Below are 27885 nucleotides of genomic sequence, written 5' to 3'. Positions count from 1 at the left end.
GAAAAGTATCCGACCTTATTTTTTTTTGCGAACACCTGATGGATATGAAACAAGCGTGCTATCATCAGCCGACCTTGAACCTTCGTACGCATGTGCGAATTTTTCCCCGCCTGCCGATAGCGTCAGTCGCTGGGACGCAGCATTTGAATGAGGTAGTGTGCAGTGCTCTCGTCGGTTTTTTATTGCAAGGAAAATGGCGGAGTGACTGGAGCAGCGCTACTGCATCAAATTTTGCCAGAAACTGGGCGACAGCCAAGTGGAAACCATTTGGAAGATTCAGACGGCTTTCGGTGACGATGCTATGAGCAGCACACAGATTAAGGAGTGGTACAACCGGTGCAAAGACGGCCGCACATCGGTGGAGAGCGAGCCACACTCCAGTCAGCCATCAACACGCCGAAATGACCAGGTCATTGCTGAAGTGAATGCTGTGGTGATACGGTACCGTCATGTGACCATCAGAGAAATTGCGGAAGAGGTGGGCATCAGCACTTTTTCTGCACATTCCATTATGACTGAAAATTTGGCCATGAAGAGAGTTGTGGCGAAATTCGTGCCAAAGCTGCTCATGGTGGAGCAAAAGCAACTTCGTGTTGAAGACTCACAGGGCATGCCGGATTCCACAAACAGAGACCCCGACTTCATGAAAACCATAACCACTGGTGACGAGTCTTGGGTGTACGGGTACGACCCGGAAACCAAATCCCAGTCGTCACAATGGAGAGAGAGAGAGAGAGAGAATAAACATTTTTATTAGGTAAATGCAGCTTTGGAGAGGCGTCCTCATTCCAGAATGCCTTGAGCTCGGGCCGCGTCCTGGGCCCTCGCAATCAGCCGTTGCTGATCCTCGAGGTCGGAGCTGGCCAAGGCTCTCCCCCAAAGCTCGTTAGTGGGGTAAAGGTTCGGAGGATTTAATGGTGCCGCTCTGCAACCCCCTACTATGTGCCTGAGGGACCCGGGCTCTGCGCAGAAGCGGCATTGCGGAGAGAATTTTGTAGGGTGTATGAGGTGATTTCTGGTTGGGTGGGGGAATGTATTAACCTGTAGAGCTCGGAGGAATCGCTCCTGCTCTCTAGGTAGTGACTTGTGTGGGGGTGCATATGTTCTGCGGGTTAGCTTGTAGTGTTGTGTGATGTCTTGGTAGGAGACTAGAGGGTGCATGCGCTCAGGTTCAGATTCCTCGGCGTCGGCTCGGTGGGTCAGATCTCGAGCCACATGGTTGGCGACCTCGTTGCCAGGAATGCCTTGATGAGCTGGCGCCCAGATGATCATGACTGATCTCGTTGGCGGCTTTTGATTGATGATCCGGAGCATAGTGGTATGAATTCTGCCGCTAGCAAAGTTGCGGCACGCCTGTAGGGAGTCGGTCACTATGACTTCAACCTCTGTTTGGGAGAGCGCGAGGGCTATGGCCGCTTCCTCGGCTTGGAGGGGATTGTTTCGTGTGAGCGAAATGCTGCTCCGATGTTCTGTTTTGACGACTACGGTGGCTGTTGTGGCTGCGCGTCTGGAGTAAGAAGCCGCGTCCGTGTAGGCTGTAGAGGGTAAAGTTCCGTATCGCTTGTGTATGGCCAGGGCGCGGGCCTCCCTTCTCCGGATGGCATGGGGTAAGCTTACAGTCTGAGGCGGCGGATGGCTCAGAGGGGCAGAGAGCCCCAGGCGTAAGAGAATGGACCTCCCTGCTTCCGTAATCGCCAGCCTTGTTCGCTGACTGGATAAATGTGCCTCGATCAGCTCCTCGGCCGTGTTGTGCACACCTAGTCGTAGTAGGCATTCTGTGGACGTACTGATTGGCAGGCCCATCGCCTGCTTATATGCCTTTCTTATCATTGTGTTGATTTTCTTGAGTTCCGTCTCGTTGAGTAGTGCGTATGGAATAGCGTAAGTTATTCGAGACACGACGAAGGCTTGGACAAGCCGAAGCGTGTCCGCCCCCCCCATGCCTCTTGTCTTGGTTGTTATTCACCGGATCATGTGCATAACTTGGGCTGTTGTATTCTTAAGCTTTTGAATTAATATTGTATTGGTGCGATCCGACTGGAAAACCATTCCCAATATCTTTACGCTCTGAGACGGAACGATGGTGTGTCCCTCCAGTTGTATGTTGATAATGGGCGAGTCGGATGTGTGCTTCTTTCGCGGTGAGACCAGGAATAGCTCCGACTTTTGGGGGGCGCAGCTGAGCCCGCATGACTTAGCCTAGTCGCTCACCACGTCTGCAGCTTCCTGCAAGCGGTTCTCCATTTCCCCGATGGACCCTGTGGACGACCAGATGGTAATGTTGTCGGCATATAGGCCATGCCGGATCCCTGGGATGTTATCGAGGAGCGGCGGTAGGCCTATTAGGGCGATATTGAGAAGGAGAGGGGATAACACTGCGCCCTGTGGTGTGCCGCGCCCGCCCAGTAGGAAGGGGTTTGTGGCTTTGTCCCCGACCTTTAGGATGGCTTTTCTATCTGAGAGGAAATCTCTGATATAGGAGTACGTCCTGGCCCCACAGCCCAGAGCGCGTTTAGCCTCTGTAAGATTGCTGTGTGCTTGACGTTATCAAACGCCCCTTTAAGATCTAAGGCGAGGATAGCCGTGGGGGAGTTGCGTGTCGCTGGTACAATCACCTCCTCTTTCAGCTGAAGTAGGATGTCTTGAGTTGAGAGGTGTGGACGGAATCCTATCATCGTTGTTGGAAGTTTCCCCGAGTCCTCCAGGAATGGTTGTAACCGATTGAGAACGATGTGCTCTAGGAGCTTTCCTACACACGAAGTGAGGGAGATCGGTCGTAAGTTCTCAATGGCTGGTGGCTTGCCTGGCTTCGGTATCAGACGAACCTCGGCTATTTTCCAGTCCTCGGGAAGGTTTCCTTTTCCCCATACTTCGTTAAGATGAGCGGTAAGCTCTAGTAACGAGGGGCTGTCAAGATTTACGAGTGCCTTATTGGTAATTTGGTCCATTTCCGGGGCTGTATGGCGTCTCAAGCCCATTATCGCCGCTGTTACCTCATGTAGATGTATGTCCTCATCTAGGAGCTCGTTAGGGGTGCCGGTGTAGGGTGGCAGAGGCTCCGATGGCTGTGTGGGGAAGTACTGGGCTTTGAGAGTCAAAAGGAGGGCCGCCTCGTTTCCAGGAAATTGGTGAATTACTCGGGCCATATTGTGGTGGGATTCTGTTTTGCTGCTGGCCGGGTTGATTAAATACCTCAATAACTTCCGACGTCTTGGAAGTACTCAGTCTTCCTCTCAAGCTGTCGCAGAGGGATAGCCAATTCTCTCGGCATAGCGTGGTAGCGTATTCCGCAGCCTCTTGTGTGAGTAGTGCTATTCGCCTCTTGAGCTTGCGATTTAATCTTTGCCTTTTCCAACGCTTCAGCAGGCTACGCCGGGCTTCCCACATGTGGAGCAAGCGAGCGTCGATGCTTGGAGTGGTGGTGGATGTTTCAAGCATTTTGGTGTGCGCCTTCACATCGTTCTGAAGCTGAGTGATCCAGTCCTTAATTGACTGAAGCTGTTGGCTCTGTTCCTTCGCAGCTCTTTCTTCTCTTATCTCCCGCAGCTTGGTCCAATCCGTGAGGCGAGCCGTGCCTATCCTGGCTTTGTATTCGAGCCCATGGAGAGTGGTGGCTAGCAGCGCGTGGTCGCTGCCTAGGTACTCCTCCAGATTGGTCCAGCAAGCTTGGGGGATATTTCTGGTGAGGGTTAAGTCGGGGTTCGTGTCTCTTTGAACACTTGTGCCAAGCCTCGTGCTATTCTTTGGATCGTTGACGAGTGTGAGATCCATGTCCTCAATAACTTTGTGAAGAATGTTTCCCCTGGGGTTGGTGTACGTATAACCCCAGAGGGGGTGGGCTGCATTAAAGTCGCCCACAATTAGAAGCGGATGGTTGCCTGCTGCGTGCGTGGCTTGCTCCAAAACCAGTTTGAGGACCGATGGCGCGCTTTTCGGCCGACAGTAGACGTTTAGAACAAACATGGGACCCTTCTTCTTTGTTGCCTGTGGGATAATTTCGAGCAGAATGGCAAGCGGTTCGGATTGCTGGAGATGGTGTTGAACGGCCACTAGCTTCTTAGTGACCAGGGTGTGAAGGCTGCTGCCTGTATCGGTGCCATAAGTGACGTATCCGGGTAGGCGGACGTGTGTGTTCGTTTCTTGCAGTGCGATGATTTCAGGTGGTCTTGTTGATGTAGCGATGTATTGTATCAGTGATCCATACTTGTTCTTGTAGCCCCGGCAATTCCACTGCCACACCGTGGTTTCGCCTGGGGAGCCCCCGCGCTTACTGCACATATGTTGAGGCGGAGCCATCTTGGTTATCAAGGGGTGGTGATGCGTGCACAAGATGGGGTTCTGGAGAGCCCAGAGAATCTGGCAATTCTGGTAGGGTCTGATGAGCTGTTTTCGTGGGGCGCCGGCTCTGACGAGCTTCCAGTGCTAGTAAGCGTTCCTCTAGCCTCATGATGCGTTCCGCCAACTGAGTGTTAGAGTGCTGTTGTTGAGTTGCGAATTGTTGTTGTTGTGCCGCTGACTGTTGTATAGCTGTGAGTTGTTGCTGCATGGTAGCTTGTAGGGATGTCTGAAGGCTCTGAATAGCTTTTGCTACTACCTCTTCTACCTTCTGGAGAGTGGCATATTGGACGGGTATGACTCCCTGCGGTGCAGTGGGCTGCGCGGTTGCTCGTTGCGGTGTCGGATTTGAAGTGACTGTGTGAGCTGGCTGTTCTTCCCGTTTCCACTTCTCCGGGGGTGGGGGTGAAGTGTTTTGTGTAGGGGTAGTGCTAGTTCTTCCAAGCAATTCATCTTTAAGTGCTACGAATTCTGCGTGTACGCTAGTGATTTCTGATTTGAGTTTTGCGTTTTCTTCAGTGAGACGCCTAATCTGGGCATGTGCCTGTGCCAGCTCTGTGTCAACAGGGGGGGGGGACGAGCTTTGGGAGAAACAACCTGTGCCCAGCTCACCTGCTGCGTGACCTGCACTGCTCCCTTGCTTCCCCTCCTACCGCTTGCGGAACGACCACGGCTCGAGGTCCTGCCATGGGATGGCGTCCGTCGTCACGATGAGGTCCTACGCCTGGAACCAGAACGCGGCCTGGAACTGCTCCTCCCCTGGACAACTCCGCGTCGTTTTGGGGACCGCGACTTGCGGGATGCTGAGTGCTCGCCACGCGGCCTCGGAGACGAGGAGCCTGCTCTCAGGGTCTGCTGTGGTTTCCGGCAGTTGATGGGCGGCAGGAACCTGTTGGGGCAGGCTTTCGCTGTTGTCGGGTGATTCCCGCCGCACAGAGAGCACCGAGGGTGGCACTCGTGCTGCTCCGTTGCTAGCGAAGTGCCGCACTCTCTGCACTTGGGTGTGGCGGGGGGCCGCGGGCAGACGTCCTCTCTGTGGCCTGTCTCGTTGCAGGTTCGGCAATGTGGCACGGTTCTCTTGTAGAGGATCGCACCGCAGAAGAAGGCCGGAAAATTCTATGTAATATGGTACTGTTTTTCCCAAGAATGTGATCACCATGGTGGTTGTGTTTCCCAGTCTTCTACATGTTAGCGCCTCGTATCCAGGAGATTCAATGCGTTTAAGTAACATTTTGGGCGTGGTGTCGTGATCGATGTTGTATATTACCCCTTTGCAAGAGTTATCGGGGGAAATTCCGTATGATGCAATATCATATGTTGTTCCATCAATTGTAACTTTTTGCATCTTGCTTAGTGCTGAGGCCGTAGCTTCTGAGGCAGTGCTCAGAACAAGGATGTTTTGGTCTTCGTCGATGCGTATTTTGAATCCGGTGGAGCCGATTTGTAGCTTTGCCTCATTTGTGATGGCGTCCACTAACTTCCCTGGGCTCACCTTGTTGAGCTGCAGGCCGTTCCGTGGACGAACCGCCAACTTGTAATCATCAGCAGGAAGGGGGGGGGGGGTTGTCGGGGCTTGCGCATCGCCGGTTGGCTGTGGCGGAGAACGGGCTTCGGTGGCGTTCGGGAATGTTGGGGCGTGGTCGAGCGTGTCTGCAGCCGACGGCGACGGGCACGACTGGTAACATTGATCCACGGCTCATTGTCTTCTTCGTTCTCCTCAGCAGCCCGAAGGAGTCCTTGGGATTCGCGAATTTCCATGTCCTCGTCCTCCGGGGACCCGGTAGACGATTGGTGGGCTTTGACGGCGTCGGCATTGAGCAGCGCGTTCGCCATCTGCAGCGGTGCGGCGGCCGAAGCCTTTGCTAGGCCTCGCCACTAGCGAAGTGGGTTTAGCGGGGCGGCCCCGCTTCGAAACTTGATGTGGCCGTAAAATGCAAAATATAGCACTTACACCCTCAAGTTTGGTGTTGACGTGCTCTGGCTGACTTCAGGCACACGATGATTACGTAGAATCTGGATGCGGAAGTGATTTCGCCGAAAATGTAGCTTCTGTGCGGAGCAGATGTGGAGCCCATCCGACCCGTCGCCACACTTCGTCGTCTTCCAATCACAATGAGCATTCCTCGTCACCAAGACCAAAGAAGGCCTGCCAAGCGCACAGGAATGTCAAAGTGATGCTGACTGCTTTCTTTGACTCCCACGGTGTGGTACACCACGAGTATGCACCACAGGGTCAAACAATCACCAAAGAGTACTACAGGGATGTCCTCCGTCGCCTACGTGATGCTGTGCGGCGCAAGATACCGGAGTTGTGGTCAACAGGAAATTGGCGCATCCATCACGACAATGCTCCTGCACATTCCTCGCACTTGATTCAGACTTTTTGGCGAAAAACCAGACTCCTGTAGTTCAACAGGCTCTTTACCCTCTTGATATGGCCCCCTGCGACTTCTGGCTGTTTCCAAAAATCAATAGGCAATTGAAAGGAGCGCGATTTCAGGCAAGAGAGGACATTATGGCTGTAACGACAGCTGAGCTAAACTCCATTCCGAAAGAGGCCTTCTCAGAATGCTTCCAACAATGGTAGCACTGCTGGGAGAAGCGTGTGGAGTCCCAAGGAGACTACTTTGAGGGTGATCAGGTTTCCAACGCTCCAGTTAGGCCAGTTTATTTTCTTCAGCCAAAGGTCGGATGCTTTTCTAACAGACCTCGTATATGGCCATTTATTTCGTAGAGTTCTAACTAAAAAATAAAAATAAAAGAAAATCAAGCATGTTCAATCCCCTTATTCTTACTCATACATATGTGACACATTTTTAAACCAAGATCTTACAGGTGGTAAATTCATTTCAGACGTCATCTAATAGCACAAGTACACAATTATTGCACCCAGAGAAAGCCAAAGCAAATGCATTCATCAGATATATAGCACATTGAATAAGGGGGAATTCTTTCTGATGGGTTGGGTTGTTTTCAAGAGAGTACAGGAACCAGACAGTAAAGCACGATTTGTTTGCAGCAGGCTTAAATTGGAGTTTTGCAGTGGTTTCAGAGATGTGTAGCAAAGCCAATTTGCAAAATTACACTCATAACAAAAATAAGGAAAGAACTCTATAGAGAATGAGTCCACTCTTAGCATGACCTCAGTACTAAAGCTACAAGTAACACATCTGCAATTCTTTTTTCCCCATACCTCTCTTGGGAAACCAAGTTTAGTTCTCTTCAGGGATTACACATTATAAAAAATTTTCTTGAAATTTATGTCACTTGTTGCTTTAGATAATAATCTCTGCACTGTAAATAATTATTATTAGCTTAGTATTACAGAATACCCTGTAAACTACTAATGCTTATTGTCACAATCAGATACCCTATTTCACTGCACAGCACAGGAAACATGAACAGGCCAAGGGGACAACACCCCCTTGCATGTTCTGTGTTTTCTAGGCAGTACACTGGATTGTGCTATACTAGCAAGTCCAAGTATTTAACCTTGCAAGCACCACCATTTCTACAGACATCACACAGAAAAATTTCCTAGCATGCCCTGGCAAAACAGGGAGGACATCACCTATGCTACTACATCCAGGCTGGTGTAACATAAAACTATTCCAATTCGTTTTTATTCCAAATCGGCCATTAGCCCCCCGTGATAGGTCAAAATGTTTCGGGCTCTGCCCATACGGGCATGGCGGCCACCCATACGGGGGGCTAGACTCGAACCATTCTTACCTATCCCAGAGGGCTCATGGCGGATTTGGAATAAAAACAGATTGAAATAGCTATACGTCATACCGGCCCTTATCACAATGTAAAAAGACACTAAGAACTGTGGGGACGCTCGAATCTCACACGTCCTCTAATATTTCCCCCACATGGCTCTCGCATCTCCTGTAATACTGCTTCTCCATGCAGCTAAGTGCCAGCGTCAGTCAATGTGGTTGCAGCATACTGTGAGTGCTGCTAACACCACCTAATGGGAGGGCTTACTAGGGTGCGAAAAGAAGTAGGCTCTTCCTTTTTGACTTGGGGTCGGCAAGCGGCGCGGACGTTTCACAGAACCATCCTGGGAAAGGCTTAGGAGCGGCGCACTGGGATGGACAAACACATTGTTTTGAATGCAGCACCGTTCGTGCTACTAAAAGGAAACAATTAGGAGCTGCTGTCCAGCATGGGAGCAAACATATTCGCTCACAACCCAGTCGCGGTGAGTCTGACTACCTCAATTTGCTGTGCACCCATCGGCATGTTTTATGGGTAGTAATTCGGCTAGCAGGCAGTGCATAAAAGGTGCAATAAATGCCCTTCGACTGTTTGCCTACTTTGCTGTCGTTCCTTTGCTCCAAGAGCATGTTTAAGACCCGACAGAACATCTCTCTGCAATGGTGCATTCAAGTATCTCTTGAAATGAAGTCATGACAGCCTGCCTAAAGCAAATTACTATAAGTAGGCCACATGTTACATTTTATCATAAAAAATATGCATGTATTTGAGTAACCTACAGAACACATACCTTTGCAGCAAGATATAGCAGATTCGTATCCGGGTCATAGAAGGGCTGCAACACACCGTTGCTTGTATCTAATTCTTCCAGGACCACTGGCTGGGCAAGTTCCGACTGCATTCAAAACAAATAAACTGCCTAACAGACAAGTAACAAAACTTTCTGAAGCTGTTTGACCAAAAGCCAACAATCATCTACAGTGTAGTGTGCACAGAAAAAAAGACCTCAAACTCAGCAGCGTAAACACATTTCCACAAAGCTACTACGGTGGGTAACAAGTCGCTCTAACTGACCTCCACACGAAGGGCGTACTGCCTTTCACTCATCCTTGAGAACCCCGTTGTAAAAATGAGGCCATCCCTCAAGTAGATAGCCTTTTGCGGCTTGGCACCTTCATGCCCAAAGTCCTCCTGCAAGCAAATAGAAACAAATATTCCACAGTGGCCCAGAGAAGTGGACAGATGGAAAGCAACAGGAAACAAGACAGAACAGGAGCAATGACTCCAGTAGAAGGAAGGTATGTTTCCATCGTCAAAAAATCTTCAAAAATCCTTGCCTCCAGCTAAGAGGACACCGCAACAGGTTTCAGGTAAGCCAATAATATTACAATAGACTTTCCATCACACAAGATCAATCTGCAAACAATGAAGCTAAAACAGGAACCAGCCACTTTAAAATGGCAATGTGCTGAAAAACTAGCTCAGGATTCATACAGTGCATTCAACTCAAAATTCAAGAACAATTTAAGGAGGGGGAAACTTTATTCATACACTTAAGATAAATAATAGTGAGATCTTCTTAGGTGCAATTTCTTGCAGCTAAGCAGCTGCTGAGTTGGACACACATTTCAAGCTCTTTAAGTGGCTTTTCTAAGTTCACTTTTCTACTGCAATGATGTCAGTGGCTTTGTGGCATGAGGGTTAGTACTGTCCAATTTCACCCAAAGATACTCATCATATTAAGCCCAAATGGCTGAAACTTACTTTCCGCCATGCATATTTAAGAGCCCAGGGCTCGAAAACGGATCCATGGTGGTTGTGATGGGAACCAACTAGCAAAACAACAAATATGGTGGTACGACTTGGTCACTTGATCTAGTGCTGAAGTGGCAGTCTAGGAGTGTCAACCATCACAAAATAAAATCCTGGTTATATCACTGACATACCAGCTACCACTAACTGCCTCATTTTCAAAAGTGACAATAAACATGAAATCTTAAAGAAGGCACAAATTGATAGATCAGTATCCAAGCAGAAAAAAAGTTAACATATTATGACACCCTTACCGCTTCCACATCCCCCGTCCTTGGATTGTACACACGAATTTTGCGGTCCTTACAAGTTGTGACAATGCGGCTGCCATCCCAGTTCCAGCAACAGCTGAACACACTGTCTGGGTGGTCAATGCACGACAGGATTTCACCTGTGCCCACATTCCAGATGATGATCTTGCAGTCAGCTCCTGCATGCATGGAAAAAAGTGCAAGCTCATGTACAACGTACTGATGAGTGTTAGAGCACATGCAAATTTTTGTCTCTGGTACTCAGAATTCACCGTTGGTGGCACTGGCACCTATCTACACCCCTGCGCGGTTGTTGACATATCTCCAACTGGAACTTCCAGCTGGAGAACCACCAAAGTATTGTAAATTGTGTTGTAATTGTAAATTTAATGGCTTTCTGTTAGCTTATAATGCTTCAAATTATTTAAAAGCCTTTGTTTATGAGACTCTGAGTCACAAGTGATAATTTCATTGGCTAACCACTGTTACAAACTTATTGCTTGGCGTAAGATGCACCTATATGAAATGGAACTTTCCCGAATATTGTCACCAATTCTATAAAAAAAGAATCTTGTCTAATCAGATTGTGTGCATAACGTGAATAAATGTGTACATTCTCATATGTATGCAAGCACCAGCAATTACACTAGAATGTACAATGAGTCATGTAGAAATAGCTGATATACTCGAACAGTAGATCAGACTGACAACTAAGGACCATACTTGCCACTATCATCGTGCTTTGACTGTTGCTTGTTTTGTTAAGAACAAGTTCATCTAATAAAGAGTTAAACTTTTAACTAGCACTATCACCTGTTACATTTTTAATTGTCACTATAATGTGACAATATGTCACGCTTCGAACTTGGACACAGAGGTTAATTCATAACTGAAAAAATGTAGAATTCCCATGCTCTAGGTTCCTGAAATATGCCTCTTTTCTTTTATACTCAAGCAAGGGACACTCTAATGCATCCGTTATCCCACCCAGTTATAAAAAGATATAAGTGATGATGTTGACAGCTTGTCACAGATCTCCACCACCAAATTTTCATGCACAGAAATTTTAAAGGATAACATTTCCAACTTGCCATTTTCTGGCACTGAATGAAAGCCCAAACACACTAATCCCTAGAAAAACTACTGGTGAGCACCAGCAGAGCCCCCTAAATAATTTACTGTAATATGTGCTTCTATGAACCAGTTTTCATTTCAGTACTCAGCATGTGGATGCGTCATGACAACATGTCACAGTGGCTGGGGCTTAAGTAAATCCTCTGATCAATGTGAATGGCACACGCAAGCGCCACCAGAATAACCACACAGCAGTCTCGTTTATTTATTTTTTAAATTATTTTTTTTACAGCAATACCATCATGCTTAGATAAACTGCTTCATGACATCCTCAAACTTTTCTCTAAGGTCATGACATCATGATAATGTCAATGATGCCAGATCTGGCATTTCGGGACAACTTTAGTGTCAAATGAAAATGTAAGTGTTTCCCAGCCTTCATACTTGCTAAATGTGATTACATTATGTGCAGGAAATCCGTGGCTATGTTTCCACAACTTCAATAATACGCGTCAGTACTCAACAGTGAGACCCCTTTGCCTGCAATGACTCTTTCTACAATTGCAACTTTTTTTGTTGCAGTGCAAGAAATTCAGTAACTCAAATCGGGGTAATCTACAAGACATTTACGTAAACACTATATGATGTTCAAAGCCTTGTTAAAATGCGTCACTAAAGATAAATACAGAAAAGATGGAAAAATGAAATACTGTATTTACTTGATTCTAGCGCACCCGATTTCCATGACCAAAAAATAGAGAGTACATTACCGCGCACCTCATGCTTTCATATAGAAATACTATTTTCTCATTCGGAAAAAACAGATTTATTCCCAATACACTAAAGTTGCGATGAATAAAAACACAAATGGAAGCGGCATACCTTGCCGTCAAGCTTTTCGCTGCGCCGGTACGAGTCGCATGGGGCGATAGATATCACTCGTCGTAGCTATCAGACAACTCCTTATCATTATCAACAGACCAAAGCATTTCATCCTTGGTGCCGTCCATGGCATTCGAAATCCCGCACTTTTTGAAGGCCTTGATGACCATGGCAGACAGGATCGTGCACCATGTATCTTTCACCCATCTAGCAAAGTCCTCCAGCGAGGCATGCCTCATTTTATTGGCGGGCGTGAATTCGTGGCAGCCACTGACAAGCCATTCAGTGTAGAGCGCCCAAATTCTATCTTTCACTGGCCTGTTCAAACAAACGTCGAGTGGCTGGAGCTGCGATGTCATGCTGCCGGGTATCACAACAAGTTCGGTGTTGCATGCAGCCAGCTTGCCTTTGATGCTCTGGTCAAGGTGGCACCTGAATGCGTCGAGCACAAGCATCCCACACAGACCCAAACTGCCGCCAGGTTTCTTCCGCCAAATATTATCAATCCAGTCAGCGACCAAGTCCGTGGTCATCGAACCTTTTTCATTTACGGGCACAATCACGCCACTCAGAAACACGATTCCTTTCGGGAGCGTCTTCCATCTGTAGATAAGATAAGGAGGCAGCTTGTGTCCATCCACAGTGCAACAAAGCATTGCGGTGACTAGTTTTTTCGTGGCCGGAAGACAAAACGCGCACTTGCTTCGCCCCCTTCTTTTCAATGGTTGTGGTGGCAGGCATGTCAAAGTAGAGTGGCGTCTGATCAGCATTTGCAATCTGTCCGAAGTGGTAGCCGTTTCTATGGTGCAACTTCAAAACGTACCGCTGAAAACTGTGCAATTTCTCTTCATATTCTTCGGGCAATTTTTGGCATATCCCTGTCTGCCTTCGAAGAGAAATGCCTTTTCTTTTCATAAAATTTGATAGCCAGCCCCTGCTTTCTTTGAAGTAGGGCTAACGCTTTCTGTAGTTAGCCCTTCCTGTAGGGCTAACTGCATCGCCCGTACTTTGAGTAGATCGGTCGTCACAGGCCGCTGTGCTGCTCGCTGCTATTGCACATATTGCGCGAGCAACTCTTCTATTTTGGCGAAGCGGCCCTCCTTCGGTCCACTGAAACCCTTCCTTGTAGCTTTGCTGGCAAAAATATTCTCCTCCTGTTTGCGCCAGTCCCGCATGCAAGTTTCAGGAACTCCGAACGCCCGTGATGCGGTCTGATTTTCGTCTATCTCGGCGCACATGATAACTTTTCTTTTAAATGTGGCATCATGGTGGACTCGGCATGTCTTTGCAGTTGGTGCTTCCATGCTGGTTGAATAAACGCAGAAAACGGGAAGACAGGCGGTAGACTCGGTTACACCAGCGCCTGGTTACATGTGCAACATGGAGGTATGCACATGGAGGAAGCTATGGCAGCTAGGCTAGAAGCGCATACAAGGCAGCCATTTTTCAAATGCCGATGGCAATATGGTAATGCAGATTTAGGGTCCTACTCGATTCTAATTTATTGGAAAAAAGGTGCGTGTTAGATTCGAGTAAATACGGTAAGCCTCAGTGTGGCAATGCCCACGTGAAGTTGCTGCGTCAAGTTGCCATAACATTATGTATTTTGATGAAGACAGGTTCCTGTGCATAAGAAAAGAACAGAAAATAGTGTAGAGAAAAAATTTGGAGGACGCTTGAGCTTCGCCTTTAACCCTTCAGGGTCGATTTTTTTCACCATATGCGACCGCCCAGGGTCGATTTTCTTTATTGCAGATTTATATTCTTCAGAGGGACCTATTTCAAAAAAAATTACTGTACTCTTTCTAGGGTGACCATAAAGTGAGAAAAAATATATTTTGCGTTGGTATATATGTACTGTTTATTCATGAATGACAGCAATAAAAAAGGAAATAAGCTCATAAAAATTTTTTATTTGATCCGTTGTTGTATACATAGTTAAAGGCTTAGAAAATGCACACATGAGAATATTTCGCAAGTTTCAAATGCTTCTGCTCTTACACTAATATTTACATCTGTAACGTAATCAAACTGTGTAGGTGAGCGCACTCAAGAAAACTGTGTGGTTGTGTGCTCGTCACGTGTGACACGAACGTGTGACAAACTTACGCTAATCTTCATCTTATCGCCAACCAGAGGCAATTGGTTTTCGCGAGTCTCAAAAAAAAAAGGAAAAAGAAAATAAATGCAGGCACAATGGCATCCTTCACGTATGCGCACCCCTGTGAGCAATAAACGAGCGAGTAACAGGCGGTCGCCCTTTGAGTGATTAGTAGTGGGATAGCCATCAGTTTTGCGAGCGCAAGAAGCCGAAACCGCCAGCAGAACAAAACCCAAGCTAATCGATGCCCGCCCGCACACGCACCAATGTGCAAGCGGTAATTGCAGACACGCCAGAGCAAACAAACTACCTCTAAAACAAACCATGACACAAAAACAGAGAGAGGGAGGCGCGAGAAATAAATTCCCTGTATTCCCACATAGTGGCAGCACATACCAGAAAAGAAACAGTTAGGAAATTGGCGCATTTTTTAAACATACTGACGACGCCGTAAATATACAGCATTGATCATTTTAGACTCTTTTGTGGCGCCGTATATTTACGTCATCGACCCTGAAAGTTTTAAGAGTGGAACACGATAGCATTCAAACATCCCTGACTGCTTCGTGGCAACTGCAGTTTATGTAACCGTAATGTTTACTGGGGAACACTGGCGGTGAACGCTATGCATGAAGACCGAGCAGACAAGCTTTCTGGTAGAAATGCGGCCTCTTGCGTGGGCCACGGAGGCAAGCGTCATCTGGATGGTGTTGTTACAAGCGACCAAGCGCTTTATGAATGGTAGAAACGCTGGAAAAGGGGTTTATGTTTGAGTTTCCATATAACAGAATTATGTGTTCTGGTACATTCAAATTACAATCCGACGCTATCATGTCTACAGGTTGTGTCTACCTAAGTTGTACTTTGTGATTTTTCTGATGCAGCCTACTTTGAGGAATTCAATTAATTCAGTAATGCCTCTGTACCATGCAGAGGGTTAGCGTCGTTGTGGTTCGGAACGATTTTTCGCCAAAAAACGTTCGACATCAGATTTTTTTTCAACACTGGGCCTTTAACGCAATCATGTTAAAAGACGCCTGGACAGGTATAACACTGGGCTTCAGCTGTATTAACCTTTTGCAAAGAATGACGTCAAGTCAAAGAGTGGCAGAGAAGGACACACCTTGGTGCATGCCTACAGGAGGAGGGCAATATTCTTGACACACTTGATGCACACCTTTTGTCGGTATGGTGAAAAAAGAACTCAATTATCTCAACAAATGGCTTTGTGATTTATGCAATTGACAGCGGTGTATATCAAATGGGTCACTCATTTGGCCCTCCTCAGTGGGTATGCGCCAAGATGTGTCCTTTCCTGTTACCACGTGACTTGATGTTATTCTTTTCAAAAAGTGAATACAGCCAAAGACCAGCATTCTACCTATCCAGTTGTCTTCCTCCTCTGAGTTTTTTTCCTTACACGCTGGAACATGCCTTTGTATACATAACGACTAGCCCAACTTGCTGCCTTAAATCGTGGATTTTGACACATCTAGTTGAGTCCATTCAATTATTTGTCGGTCTCACGTACAGCATAGCAGACAACAGAGCCAGAGTGAGTAATGTCACAATGTTCTGCTCCCATGTGGCTACCTTCAGCTTCATGACGTCACAATACACCCACCTGGAAAAGAAACTTAAACTGGTTCGTAGAAAATTATTATAGTAAGTTATACGTGGTGCTTTGAGGCTTGCCAGTATATTTTATAGGATTTCAAGCTCCAGGACCTTCGTTTATCGCAAAAATGAAAAGTCTGAAGATGTTGTGTCAGTACTCCTTGGCGTTAACAGTAAATCCCTAAAATATAGCTCAAGATGCAGATCAGAACACGAGCAAGATGTTATCTTAAAGCTGGATTGACTCACCAATACTGAGCAGTACATTGTTGGCTGACGGGTGCCACAGCACCTGTCCAACACGGCGTTCATGCCCAGGCAGCTCGACCACTGGGTCCACGAGCGGGCGGACAAGGCCAAAATTAGGGATCTGCCACACTCGAACCACAGCATCATCTGAAGCACTGGCAATTACGTTGTCATTGAATGGGCACCAAGCGATGTCCAGCACAGGTCCCTTGTGCCCAGCCACCAGTGGATGGTTCACATCCACTCGACCAGTCTGCAGAGAAATATATGCTTAGTAGTTGTTGCCCACTAGTTCACTCACCCAATCACAACGCAGCAGCTATTGTCAAGAAATAACAATACATCCATAAGTTTTCCATCCAATATAAATTTCTGGCCCCTGTAACGAAAACTCCTCAGGAGCATACTCTCTTTTAAGGCACACATGAAAGAATCTTGAAAATCTATCATCAGGAGTTCCAACTCTAACGTAAATGCCCTGCATCTATAAAAACACTGAGCAAAGGTCCCCATACAGTTCAGTGTCAGCTTAAAAAGTTCACCTTAATAAGTTAATCTTCGAGCAACTCAGCTAAATACAGGGTTTCCCACCTACTAGGCACAATTTTCTTTTTTCAATGCAAAGCTTTTTATCAAACAGCTTTTAACATACAAAATGTGTATGTTAGCGGCCACCTGAAGAAGCCTCCAGTATCTTTATTTTATTTTTTGCTGTTGTTAAATAATTTATTTTTAGTGATTAGTAAACTCAATCTTTCATTATTGAAGTTACAGCCAATATGTCAACATGAGATTTTGAGTGCACATCTGAAAACATCCATTTCAGTTGTTCGCAGTGTGTTATCATTAGTGTAGCTCTTTTTTCCAGTTTAGAGAAATGCCTGTGAGATTTGCAAAGAGCCAGTGCCAGCTCCCTATTGTGTGGCGCAGTGCTGCAGCATTGGGCAAATAGGCTGGTGATGTAATTTTTTTGTGGTTATGCAATGTGGCACAACATTAACACATGTATCCCATGGTTAAATCATTTGTGTGCCCATTTTGCCTGCTTTAGACTTGCGTCAACAATGTGTATTACACAGGAAAGTTCTAAAGTTTTTAATGTCACCTTGAAAATGTTAACTGCAGGTCAATTCAGCACAAGGGGCGACTCCCTTATGACACATTTGAATGGTTCATACCACACTTCAATTAAATTTGCAATAATTCGGAGCCCTCTCGAGATTGGAGCCAAAGAAAGCTTGCCCCAGCCAAACGTTAAGCTGCTCCCAGACAAATCTGAGGTGCCACGTGATGGAGAATCTGTCAGATCTTGGTTGCACACCCAGCTCGAAACTGAGTGCCGCTGAATGCTCAAAGGTGGAGCGCGGCACTCTGAGTGAACCAAGCAAATGTGTTCTGAACGCTCAATTTCAACCAGCCGCCGTGAACTGCCCTGCGAGTACTCTATAGAGCGCCTGAAAGTGATCTGTCAAATCTGTCAATAGTGCCATTAGAAATACTTGTGATAAAAATGTCAACTAGGAAACACATGTGTGGCAGTTTAGACAATGTAAAGCAGGGAATGAAAAAATTTATGCCTGAAAACATGCTCACCTTGTTCAACGGGAGCACCATGAATGCCCCACCACCTGCGGCTTCTATGATGATGGCCAGGAACTTTGGGTTGACCGCACAAAAATTGGAATCCCATGACTGTTTTGTGATCCTTATGTTATCATAGCACTGCTCTCTTTTCAGTGCCTGGCCAAACACATGGCGAAACTTGCTTGTCCGCACGATGCTCCGATGCGCCATCTGAAGTTCAGCAAAGCCACCAATCTGTCACTGTTTCTACAACTGCATTTGGTGCATGCAAGTGTGTATCTTTTTTTCTTCTTTTTTTATGTTATCAAATATTGATTCTCGCAGCAAGTCCGATAAACATTAAAGCAAGAACAGATATGTTCCTCAAATTTTTCCCACAAGAAATAAAAACAGCATACGCAGAGCTTGTCAGACAGACGTTTACAATGTTATCTGTGGAGAACAATGTCTCTAGACACAATAGCTTTTTGACGGCCGTGATGAATCGCAGCCGTCTCGTTTCTAAAAATTTCAGCTGAATACAGAAACACGTGCTGTTACGCCGCCAGCCTTGGATCATGACGTCATCTATATGAATCGTGCTACTGCTAAAGTCACAAATATAGAGAGCGAGAGAGAGAGAGATAGAGCATGTATGAATCTAATAAGACCGAATGGCTACTTCTGCGGATAAGGTAGTCATCGCTTAGGGGCAGCTTATTTCTAGCTTTGCACACAACCTGTAAAGGTTGCTCTTGAAACGACGGTTCGTTATCGCTATCAACAGCCACGATATAAACATCACGGCGGGCACGTACTGCTACTGCCAGATTCTGCAACTAGCCGGCGTAAATATTTAGAAGCGTCGGCGCTTTTATGCGTCAGCTGCGATTTCATGTCTAAAAGGAGTAAAAACGCCTCCAGCAACGCACACGTGGATGTTGCGTGCCCTTTATGTCTTTCTATACGCTTAGCTTTCTCACAGCACAAAAGACGTTCGGAAATAAACACGACAGCTATTGAGAGGTGGCTATACGTCAACGATCAAAAGCACCGTCCACACGAAGTTTGTTGCCTTCATTGGCAGATTGTCCGCCGCCTAAACATTAAGCATATTCAGCCCACGTAATCCTGATAATTTAGGTTAAAGCGAGAGCAAACAATTCATGCTGACCTTACCGCTGTCTGACGATTTCTTTCGCGACAACGCTCCTCATCGGATACGTTGACTTGACCCACTGAAGTTACGCCCAGTTATGTGAGAAGTCCATTTGCACGTGAAGACGGTTCCTACAGTACAGGTGAAAGAGCCTGTGTTTTCAATATACGCATATAATATTTGGACATTTATGAACAATTGCAAAGCAGTGGCAAAGAAACACGCGCACGATCAAGAGCGGCAAGCTATACCTTTGCGCCCGTCGTCCCTAGCTCGCCGGACCGCGGCCCACGAAACACCTCACAGAGCCCACGAGTGCGTTATCTACTCACATTTCAACTAAAGTCGAAGCCGTGGCCGTCCGATGTATCAAAGTAGCACACTCAAAAGTAGCGCAACATAGCGTGAAGGCCCGTAGAAGTCGATAATCGGCGACTACGATTTGATAACCACACAAAATGGAAGCAGCAACGCGGGTGTGGGGGCTACGCATGCGCACACGGGCAGGAACTGGCGCTGCCATTTATGGGGCGCGCCGTTTATTTTCTATTTTTTTAACGGCGCTTGCGCGCTAAAGTTTGAAATCACCAGATTTTGCGACGGCTATCGACACAATCGCAACACAAGTGCAGGAATGTTTTTTTAATGCCTTTGTCAATACAATTCACTTTCATAGTTGTACGAGGCGTAAAACCTTTGCAAAGTGTACTTACATTTAAAAGAAAGGTAACAAAATAATAATGATCTTACTAAAAAACGAGAAATGTCTATAGGGGAGTTATCAATGTGCCGCAATGTGTACAACCGCAGCATTTCTACTTTTCGTTCTGGAATCATAAGTGCCTAGTCATTGCGAGAGCTAGGGATTGAGAAACCGGTGTCATATCATATATCTGTAATAATTATCTTCTTTTCCGTTACACATGTAAAGGTAAAAGTAGGCGTGGACTGCAGAGCGGGGTGAAGGGGAGTACACATTAAAATGTTTCTTCGAATAACTCGCAGGACCCACACGGAATGAGGACATACGTGAAGCATCTGACGGTACGTACAATGAAATATTCTATGCCGTATGTATAATAGCAACCAAACGATCAGCAGTGATTATTGGTAGTATTCTGCCATATTGCGTACAAGATGTTGCACAAGTCATTAACAAGTTGGTTGTTCTGCAGGCTGCAAAGAAAAAGTGAGCACCACGCCTTTCCCTCACTGAATAGCACTTTCGTTTGAACTGATTGGGGCGCCTTTTCCGGTGTGGATGCACTTCAAAAACAGACACAACACTGCTGGTTGCTGTAGAGATTAAGGTAGCAGATTACACATACACAATAAAACAACCAATCTTGGAGGGCGAATTGATTGAAATATGAGCTCAATTTCTTTATCTTATTTTTCTTTTTATTTAGCACGCCGGTTGTGCGTGACAAGTTGTCAAACACTTATTTCATCACAGCTGTTTCGAATGTGCCAGCGCCAGTACTTCTTTGCGTCATCGCTTAATTTCTACTGCGCGAGCCAAGAACATCCTTTAGGTAAGGCTGGTTTACGACCCCAAAATACAACTCAGTCCAACTGAAATAAGCTGTAGCAGAAATCACTCGCGGCGTGTGGCGCACAGATCGAGCCAGTCGTCGCATAATTTTCGAGTTGGGTACGCGCGACGAACACTAATTTGCATGCGGGAGTACGCGCGTGTGCGCTATGGGGGCTCGTTATAAGTGCTTCACCGAGGACCATCCAGCGCGAGTCGATGCCCATCGCTGACTTGGGAGCCAATTACACGCGACTACGCTTGCGGTGATCTTTCCCATCGAGGGGGAGGGCACAGCGAGGTTGGGTGCTCGGGTGTCAACGCGTGCGCGCGACACGTCACCGCGCCAGGGGATCCTTGAAGGTGGTGCACACGGCGCGCAAGCGACCGAAAATCCGCCGCAGGAAAAGAAATACATCTCGCGTGCAGCTTCCAAAAATATATCGGCCTCAGTCCTGGCGCGGACGGAGCAGTTGCTCGCTGCGTTCCACCTACACTCATTCAGGGCAGCCGTCCAATCGCCGTCGGTGCGTCAACGAAGAGCGAGACCGCGCAGTGCGGAGAAAAGGCGCTTGTGACCTCTGCACTTACGGTTGACACTGTATAGTTGAGGCCACGACGCGAATGCCGCGCTCACAGCACGCTACGTGTGGTCCGCTTTCACGCTGATTTGCTTATGTCATCGTTATTGTTATAGGTGCTCAATTTCTCGATTAAAAAAAGAAAGCAAGCAATAAAGAAGTGCATGGAGTGTGCCGTAAGTTCAACTTTGCATATTTAGACCACACCCCGTAACGAAAATCAGACAAAAAAGATATGCTCTCTTTTTTTTCTTCCTCGTAAATGGGTTACCGTACTCTGGCGAACGGAGTAGTCCGCGTGTGACGGGAGTCATGCAGCGGCCCCATTAACTCCCAGTCACCAATCCTGCAATGTTTAATGGTGCCTCGGGTACTTTCCCAAAAACCAGACGCTTTTGGTTTGCACCTCCTGCGCAGCGCCATCAGCCCAGCTGAACTGCCGCAGGATAGTGCACCGAGAAGTTTACACGCGAACATCCTGTCGACCCAACAATTAGAATGAAGACGCTGCGTGCTGTGAGAAAAAGAGTGCATCGACCGCGCGTTGCTCGAGTAAAATACTTTTATTTTTTATACGTCACCTATGATCAGTAAGGCTACCTACAATTTACCGCAAGACGGCACTTGCAACTTTCAAGAGGTGATTCAGCTTTTTCGCGCTACACACGTATACCAAAATAAAGACATACAAAATGTTGAAATCGTCCACAAATAACTTCTCGTTAGAGACCCATGATGCAGCTAAAAAAAGAAAAGAGTCGCGCAGACGAGTTTGGCTCTGCGCTTAGGCCTGCGCAGCGCCCACATGATGTCCAACAATAATAAATTGCCGGTGGCCGACCGTTCTCACATATATGGACCAGCGTCTGTCGACCCAAGGGCTGCCGCCTGCGATCGGCATGCGGAGAGTGGGAACACCCGACCCGGAGCATTTGCATTTGAACTTTTCGGCGCGCACGTCCCACCGCGCGGCGCCGTGTCAGCTGTTGCGCATACGCGGCTCCTCGAGGCGCCGCCTGTGCAGCGGGCCTCGAGTTGTCGCGCCGAGGCTCCTCGCGAGAGCGCGTGGCCCGACGGACCAGCGGAGCCGACAGACCGTGACAGCGCGAGTGCCGATGCAAATGCGTGCTCTCTGCGAAAGGCGCGTCGCGTCAGGGGCCTTTTCGCGCGACGCAAGTCTTCATGCTTCTTGCTTTGGTGCCATCCTGACGGCGGTTATCGTCATCGTTTGTAGCCACAGCTGGGGACAGGCATGTGTCCGCTCTGATGCGCAGTCTCCTACAGGGTATTACGAAACTCTTTCAACCTGGTTCCTTTCCCCAACATCTGCGGTACTAGCCATCGACTCGTTACCCACAGTACTAAATAAGTAAATAAAATAAATGAATAAATAAATAAATAAATAAATACTTTGTTAAAAGCAGCGCATTTCGAAATCACGGACATAGAAAACGCAGAAAACTAGCGAGTGGACTGCTCTTAACTCTTTGGCACGTTCGTTCAACATACTACAACTAAAGGACTCTGATACTGCATTATTCCAAAGGAAGAAACTGACCGGTTCAATTGAGTGAGGTAACTCTATTTGGAATCCGGCGACTGGGAGGTCCGCACCTGCATTGGGCCGCCTATAGATGGCCACTGGGAGCTGTTGCTCCCGTGCGGCCTCCATGGGCTCGATGAACGGCCCAAAGTTGGTCTTGGAGTTCTGAGTTGAGCAGCGCGGCCGACAGCCGCGCCCGTAGATTCTCTGGGGAGGCTGCCATCTTATATTGATATATTTTACATTCCCATAGCACGTGTTGAAGGGTGGCTCTAGCAGTCTTGCATAACTTCCATATATCGCTCTCGTATATCTTGTTAGGGTTGGCGTCGGACACCACGGGCGGTACGTCATCCCCCTACCCTCTACTTGGTCGGAGCCCACGGGCGACAGGTCATTCACCCTACCTTCTACTAGGCCGGAGCCCACGGGTGACAGGTCGATCCCCCTACCCTCTACTTGGTCGGAGCCCACGGGCGACAGGTCATTCACCCTACCTTCTACTAGGCCGGAGCCCACGGGTGACAGGTCGTTCCCCCTACCGTCTACTAGGCCGGAGCCCACGAGTGACAGGTCATTCACCCGACCTTCTCCCGGATTCGTCGAATAGAGGATCGACTTCTCCTACCCGTGCTCGGTAATGCAGGAGGAGGGGCCCTCTCTCTGTGCCTGTCACGTGTCATCGACGGAAGCAAGATCCCGCCCACACTTGTAGAGAGCCTATTTAAGGGGCTCCGAAATGTACTTTTGAGATACTTCATACTTTATACTTCATACTTCATGCTTTTCTTATTTTCTTTCAACTACCTTTGAATAAACCGTGCAAGTTTCGCCCTAGCAAATCGTCTCACCCCTGCTTGGTCGCCATGATCTACCGGATGCCTGCAGCCCGCCGACAACGCCACGCTACCCAATAAGTAATGTCGGTCGAGCTTCGATAGGCAGGCGCCGCTACTTCTCGGCACCAGTACGGTACGCTACCCTGGAGTACGCAACAATCTCGGGGTAGAACGTCGTTAATTGCACAGAACTCGTATAGGTGTCTGTTTGTAATCGCCTCCAAGCAACGGACTCAGCTCTGTTCAGTTTAGTGTGAGGCGGTTGTAATATTCGTCTCCGATTATGATAGAATTTGATATCGCTAAATCTTGTTAATCTGTCTTTTTATCTCTAGAGCTCCTCCTCCGCGCTGTTAGGGTTGGCGTCTGACACCACGTGGCGACAGGTCATTCACCCTACCCTCTGAGCCGGAGCCCATGGGCTACCTCATCCCCTTCACCTTCTCTTGGCCGGACCCCACGGCGCCGGAGAGGTCATTCACCCGACCTTCTCCCCGGATTCGTCGAAAAGATGATCAACTTCTCCTTCCCGTGCTCGGTATTGCAGGAGGAGGGGCCCTCTCTCCGTGCCTGTCACGTATCATCGACGGAAGCAAGATCCCGCCCACACTTGTGAGAGCCTATTTAAGGGGCTCCGAAATGTACTTTTGAGACTTCATACTTGAGACTTCATATTTCATGCTTTTCTTATTTTCTTTCAACTACCTTTGAATAAACCGTACAAGTTTCGCACTAGCAAATCGTCTCGCCCCTGCTTGGTCGCCATGATCTACCGGATGCCTGCAGCCCGCCGACAACGCCACGCTACCCAATAAGTAATGTCGGTCGAGCTTCGTTAGGCAGGCGGCACTACTTTTCGGCAGCATTACGGTACGCTACCCTGGAGTACGCAACAGCGCTCTCCTGACCGATGGAAGTCACTCCTTGCTCACCTCGGCGAGTGAGACTTCGAGCTTAGCGGTGTGCTACCTCGTTGGGGTTGATTGCGGGAATGTCTGCAGTCGTATGCGCTGGGAACCAGAGCAATTGCCTGCCGTCTTCTCCGCGTTGGAGAATTTTGCTTCGTTGACTCTGATGATGTGTCACGCCTCATGAGAGATTCTATCCTTAGCATAATTTCTAATGGCCGTCTCATAATGGCTAATGATGTATTGATCATTCGTGGAGACCAATGCTAGTGCAATGGCCACCTCATCTGCTGTCTAGGAATGTTTGGTATTAACTGACACGCTTGTAAGGGGCTTTTCGTTGTCATCTACGACTACTGCCACGTAGCTATTTCTGTGTGGGTATTCAGCCGCGTCTACAAAGGTTGCTGTCGTCTGATCCATAGCTTTGGTTTAATAGAATCAATTAAATTTTAGCCACGTCTCGTTACCGTCTGGATGTGTCTCTCCGCCCAGCGAAACAGAGCAGCCGCATGAAATTCGGAGGATTATACAAAACGCAGCTGGGCTCGTCACCGACTTGTGGCCGTTCAATTTTGTTTCTGCAGGAGACAATGAAATGAGGTAATCAAATGAGAACAGCGCCATATTTCGTAAATATTTCGGTTCGGTGACAGCGCGGTATTTCGGTGAGACTGCAGTCACCTGTATTGCGCCGCGGTGATGAGCTCTTCTTTGTTTTTTTTTTATTGAAATGAAAATAAAATAAAGAGCGTTTCGCTAAAATGGGCGTCAGGCTTCCGACAGTGAATTCTTCCAAGGACATCTATCTTATATATAGATGTATATTTCGCTCGCCTCTTGAATCATTACACGGAAGAAAGACGAAGAAAAAATGTCCACATTTCAACGTTTGACAGAGCTTTAATATTCTCATCATTATACCACCACTTCTCACGTACCCGCCCCTTATTGTGATAATGGTAAGGGGCTTTAGGTAATGGCCGCGGCGACGGACCTCTGTCGGGCGTTTCCAGGACGCCCATAGTCCACTTGGCAGATATCAGACCAGAATTAAAGCGCACGCTCTATATACCGCGCGTTATTTCTTTAGCTCGCTGTTTTCTCGCGTCACATCCTTCCCGGATGGCCAATTAGGGTTCGGCGTGCTCCGAGCCGCGAGCAGTTCCAGGAACTCATTTGAACGGTGTGAGCAAGGCGGTATATCCGCAGCATGACGGCTTTGTCTGATTTGCTTAAAAATTGTACACGAGAATGGCCCTAGGGTCCCTGTTCAAAATTTCAGTTAGTGTACACTTACATACATACAGAGACACCGTTGTTGAGAACGTGAAAAAAGGGGTACCAGCGAAACACAAAGGACGCGCACACAAGGAAAAGGCTTTAGAGACGGTCGGACACTGTTGAGAACTCCTGATTAACTTTGAACACGCGTGGGGTTGTTATCCTACCGGGTCCCGACGGAGACGAAGGTTGCGTGACGTTTGTATTCTCTCGTTTGTTCACGCCTTCGTTCCCATGTTGCTTCTGTTTTGGCGGAGTCAATGCTCATGCGACTTGAGCCAATTGAAGAAAACCGGCTAAGGTTGCGCAAGAAAGTCATCGGCGTCTCTCTTAAAAAAAAAGAAATAAAGAAAACATGCCTGTCCTGAGTTTTTGTATATACAGGGTGACCGTGCAGCTAACTTTAGCCGGAGTTTCAAAATATGCAAATGTCACGTAGCTGGACAGAACAAAGATAATGTTGTTTGCCGTCGCTTGGAGATACTCAAACTATTTTTTTTCATTACGCCTAATTAGTTATTTAACCTTAATTAATTAATCAACTACTCAAATATTATAATTATATGAAAAGTGTCAATGTAAAAATTGTAGAGCGAGATGAAAAACTGCCGATACAGCTTTTTGTTTCAGCTTTCTGTTCCTCAATACACGCAAAGTGGCGGAACAGAGCGGTCAGTCGCGCGGAAATTTTGCGTGCATTTGTGGTGTTCTTTCACGCTCTGGAAAGCACTTTTATGTAGCACGTATTGAGCAACAGAAAGCTGCATGCATCGGGAGTTTTTCATGTCGCTCTACAATTTTCTCATTGACACTTTTCATCTAAGTATAAGATTTCAGAAGTTGAATAATTAATAAAGACTAATCTAATTAGGCGAAATGAAAAATATACATAGTTTATATTCAAGCGACGGCAAACGACATTACCTTTGTTCTGTCCAGCTGCGTGACATTTGCATATTTTTTAACTCTGGCTCAAGTTAGCTGGGACACCCTGTGTATGTGCTCTTAAGCAATATGAATAAAAAACGAGCACCCATTTTATCCATCGTCTTTGTACTCCTTTCCGCTAAACCTTTCCCCGCACTTCGGTGCTTTGCGCTGCATTCACGGCGTGTTCTTGACATTGTCCTGATTCGCAATCCTGCAGATTATTCTCGCCTACCAAAAATAACGTTCGTGATACTATTATACTACTACTACTATGATACTGATAATCAGGCCACTCAAGCCCTTGGTGAGGCTTTGGTAGGCCTGATTTTTGTGTATGAGAATTGATACGAATAAAAGTACTATCTATCTATCTATCTATCTATTTGTTAGCTGATGGCTCGCTCGATGCAGCAGTATTACAGCGAGAGCCGTTAGACCTACCGCAATTTCATCCACCCTTTGTGAGGTTTGTCGCAGGTCATCATGTATACATTAATCATCGTCATCTTACCTTGGCAGAAGCGGACGAGCTCCAACGAGCTGCTCTGGACGAGTAGTCAGAGCCCCCTGGACTTAGTACACTCTCGCTGCTTTAATCCCTCTCCTTTCCCCAAAGCCTGCAGACCCTTCAGTAGAAATAAACAACATACTCGTACTATATATTCACCAACAAATGATTGAGGGCCTTAACAGAGAAAGTGGAAGAGTTAGGTTGAAGATTAATATGCAGAAGACAAAGATTATGCTCAATTTCCTGGCAAGGGAACAAGAGTTCAAAATCGCCAGTCAGCGTCTAGAGTATGTGAAGGAATATATTTACCTAGGTCAATTACTCACGGGGGACCCTGACCATGAGAAGGAAATTTACAAAAGAATAAAAATGGGTTAGTGCATATGGCAGACATTGCCAGATCCTGACTGGAAGTTTACCACTATCATTGAAAAGAAAGCTTTACAATCAATACATTCTACCTGTGCTGTAAACATATGGAGCAGAAACTTGAAGGTAGACAAAGAAACTCGAGAACACGTTAAGGACCGCGCAGAGAGCGATGGAACGAAGCATGTTAGGCGTAACGTTAAGGGACAGGAAGGGAGTGGTGTGGATCAGACACCAAACGGGGATAGCCGATATTGTAGAAGAGGACGAAATGGAGCTGGGCAGGTCATGTAATGCGTACGTTAGATAACCGGTGGACCATTAGAGTTACAGAACGGGTGCCAAGAGAAAGGAAGTGCAGTCGAGGACGACAGAAAACTATAGGTGGGGTGATGAAATGAGGAAATTCGCAGGCGCAAGTTGGAATCAGTGGGCGCAGGACAGGGGTAATTGGAGATTGCAGGGAGAGGACTTCGTCCGGCAGTGGACTTTAAGATAGGCTGGTGATGATGATATTCACCAGAAGGCTCCCCAGCCAGAGTTGATTCATGGCCCGCGGGACGTTAATCGTGGCATGGAGCAACACAGAGGAATGGGCGAAGAATCGGGGGGTAGTCGCA

The 27885-nt window shown here is 47.1% G+C and overlaps 1 protein-coding gene and 1 pseudogene across 2 annotated transcripts in view; one reads left to right on the top strand and one right to left on the bottom strand.

The window, feature by feature from the left end:
* coro (protein coronin) overlaps positions 1-19259 on the bottom strand; it is a 49540-nt gene extending 30281 nt beyond the window's left edge. The window contains exons 1-6 of one of the 2 annotated variants that reach the window (XM_075684453.1): positions 19099-19259; positions 17638-17838; positions 16045-16297; positions 10125-10300; positions 9133-9249; positions 8849-8953 (exon numbers count right to left, since the gene is read on the bottom strand). In XM_075684453.1, coding sequence (XP_075540568.1) covers positions 8849-8953; positions 9133-9249; positions 10125-10300; positions 16045-16297; positions 17638-17838 — 852 coding nt within the window. In that variant the 5' untranslated portion in view covers positions 19099-19259. Of the gene's footprint in view, positions 1-8848; positions 8954-9132; positions 9250-10124; positions 10301-16044; positions 16298-17637; positions 17839-18781; positions 18882-19098 lie in introns of those variants that run through there. The other variant, XM_075684454.1, reaches the window with a different exon arrangement.
* Positions 194-4053, top strand: LOC142573786 (protein GVQW3-like; annotated as a pseudogene).
* Positions 19260-27885: the final 8626 nt, after the last annotated feature.

Source organism: Dermacentor variabilis, chromosome 3, assembly GCF_050947875.1.
Source record: "Dermacentor variabilis isolate Ectoservices chromosome 3, ASM5094787v1, whole genome shotgun sequence".
Classification (NCBI taxonomy): Eukaryota; Metazoa; Arthropoda; class Arachnida; order Ixodida; family Ixodidae; genus Dermacentor; species Dermacentor variabilis.
The sequence above is the reverse complement of the archived record's forward strand: the minus strand, read 5'-3'. Positions and strand labels throughout refer to the sequence as shown.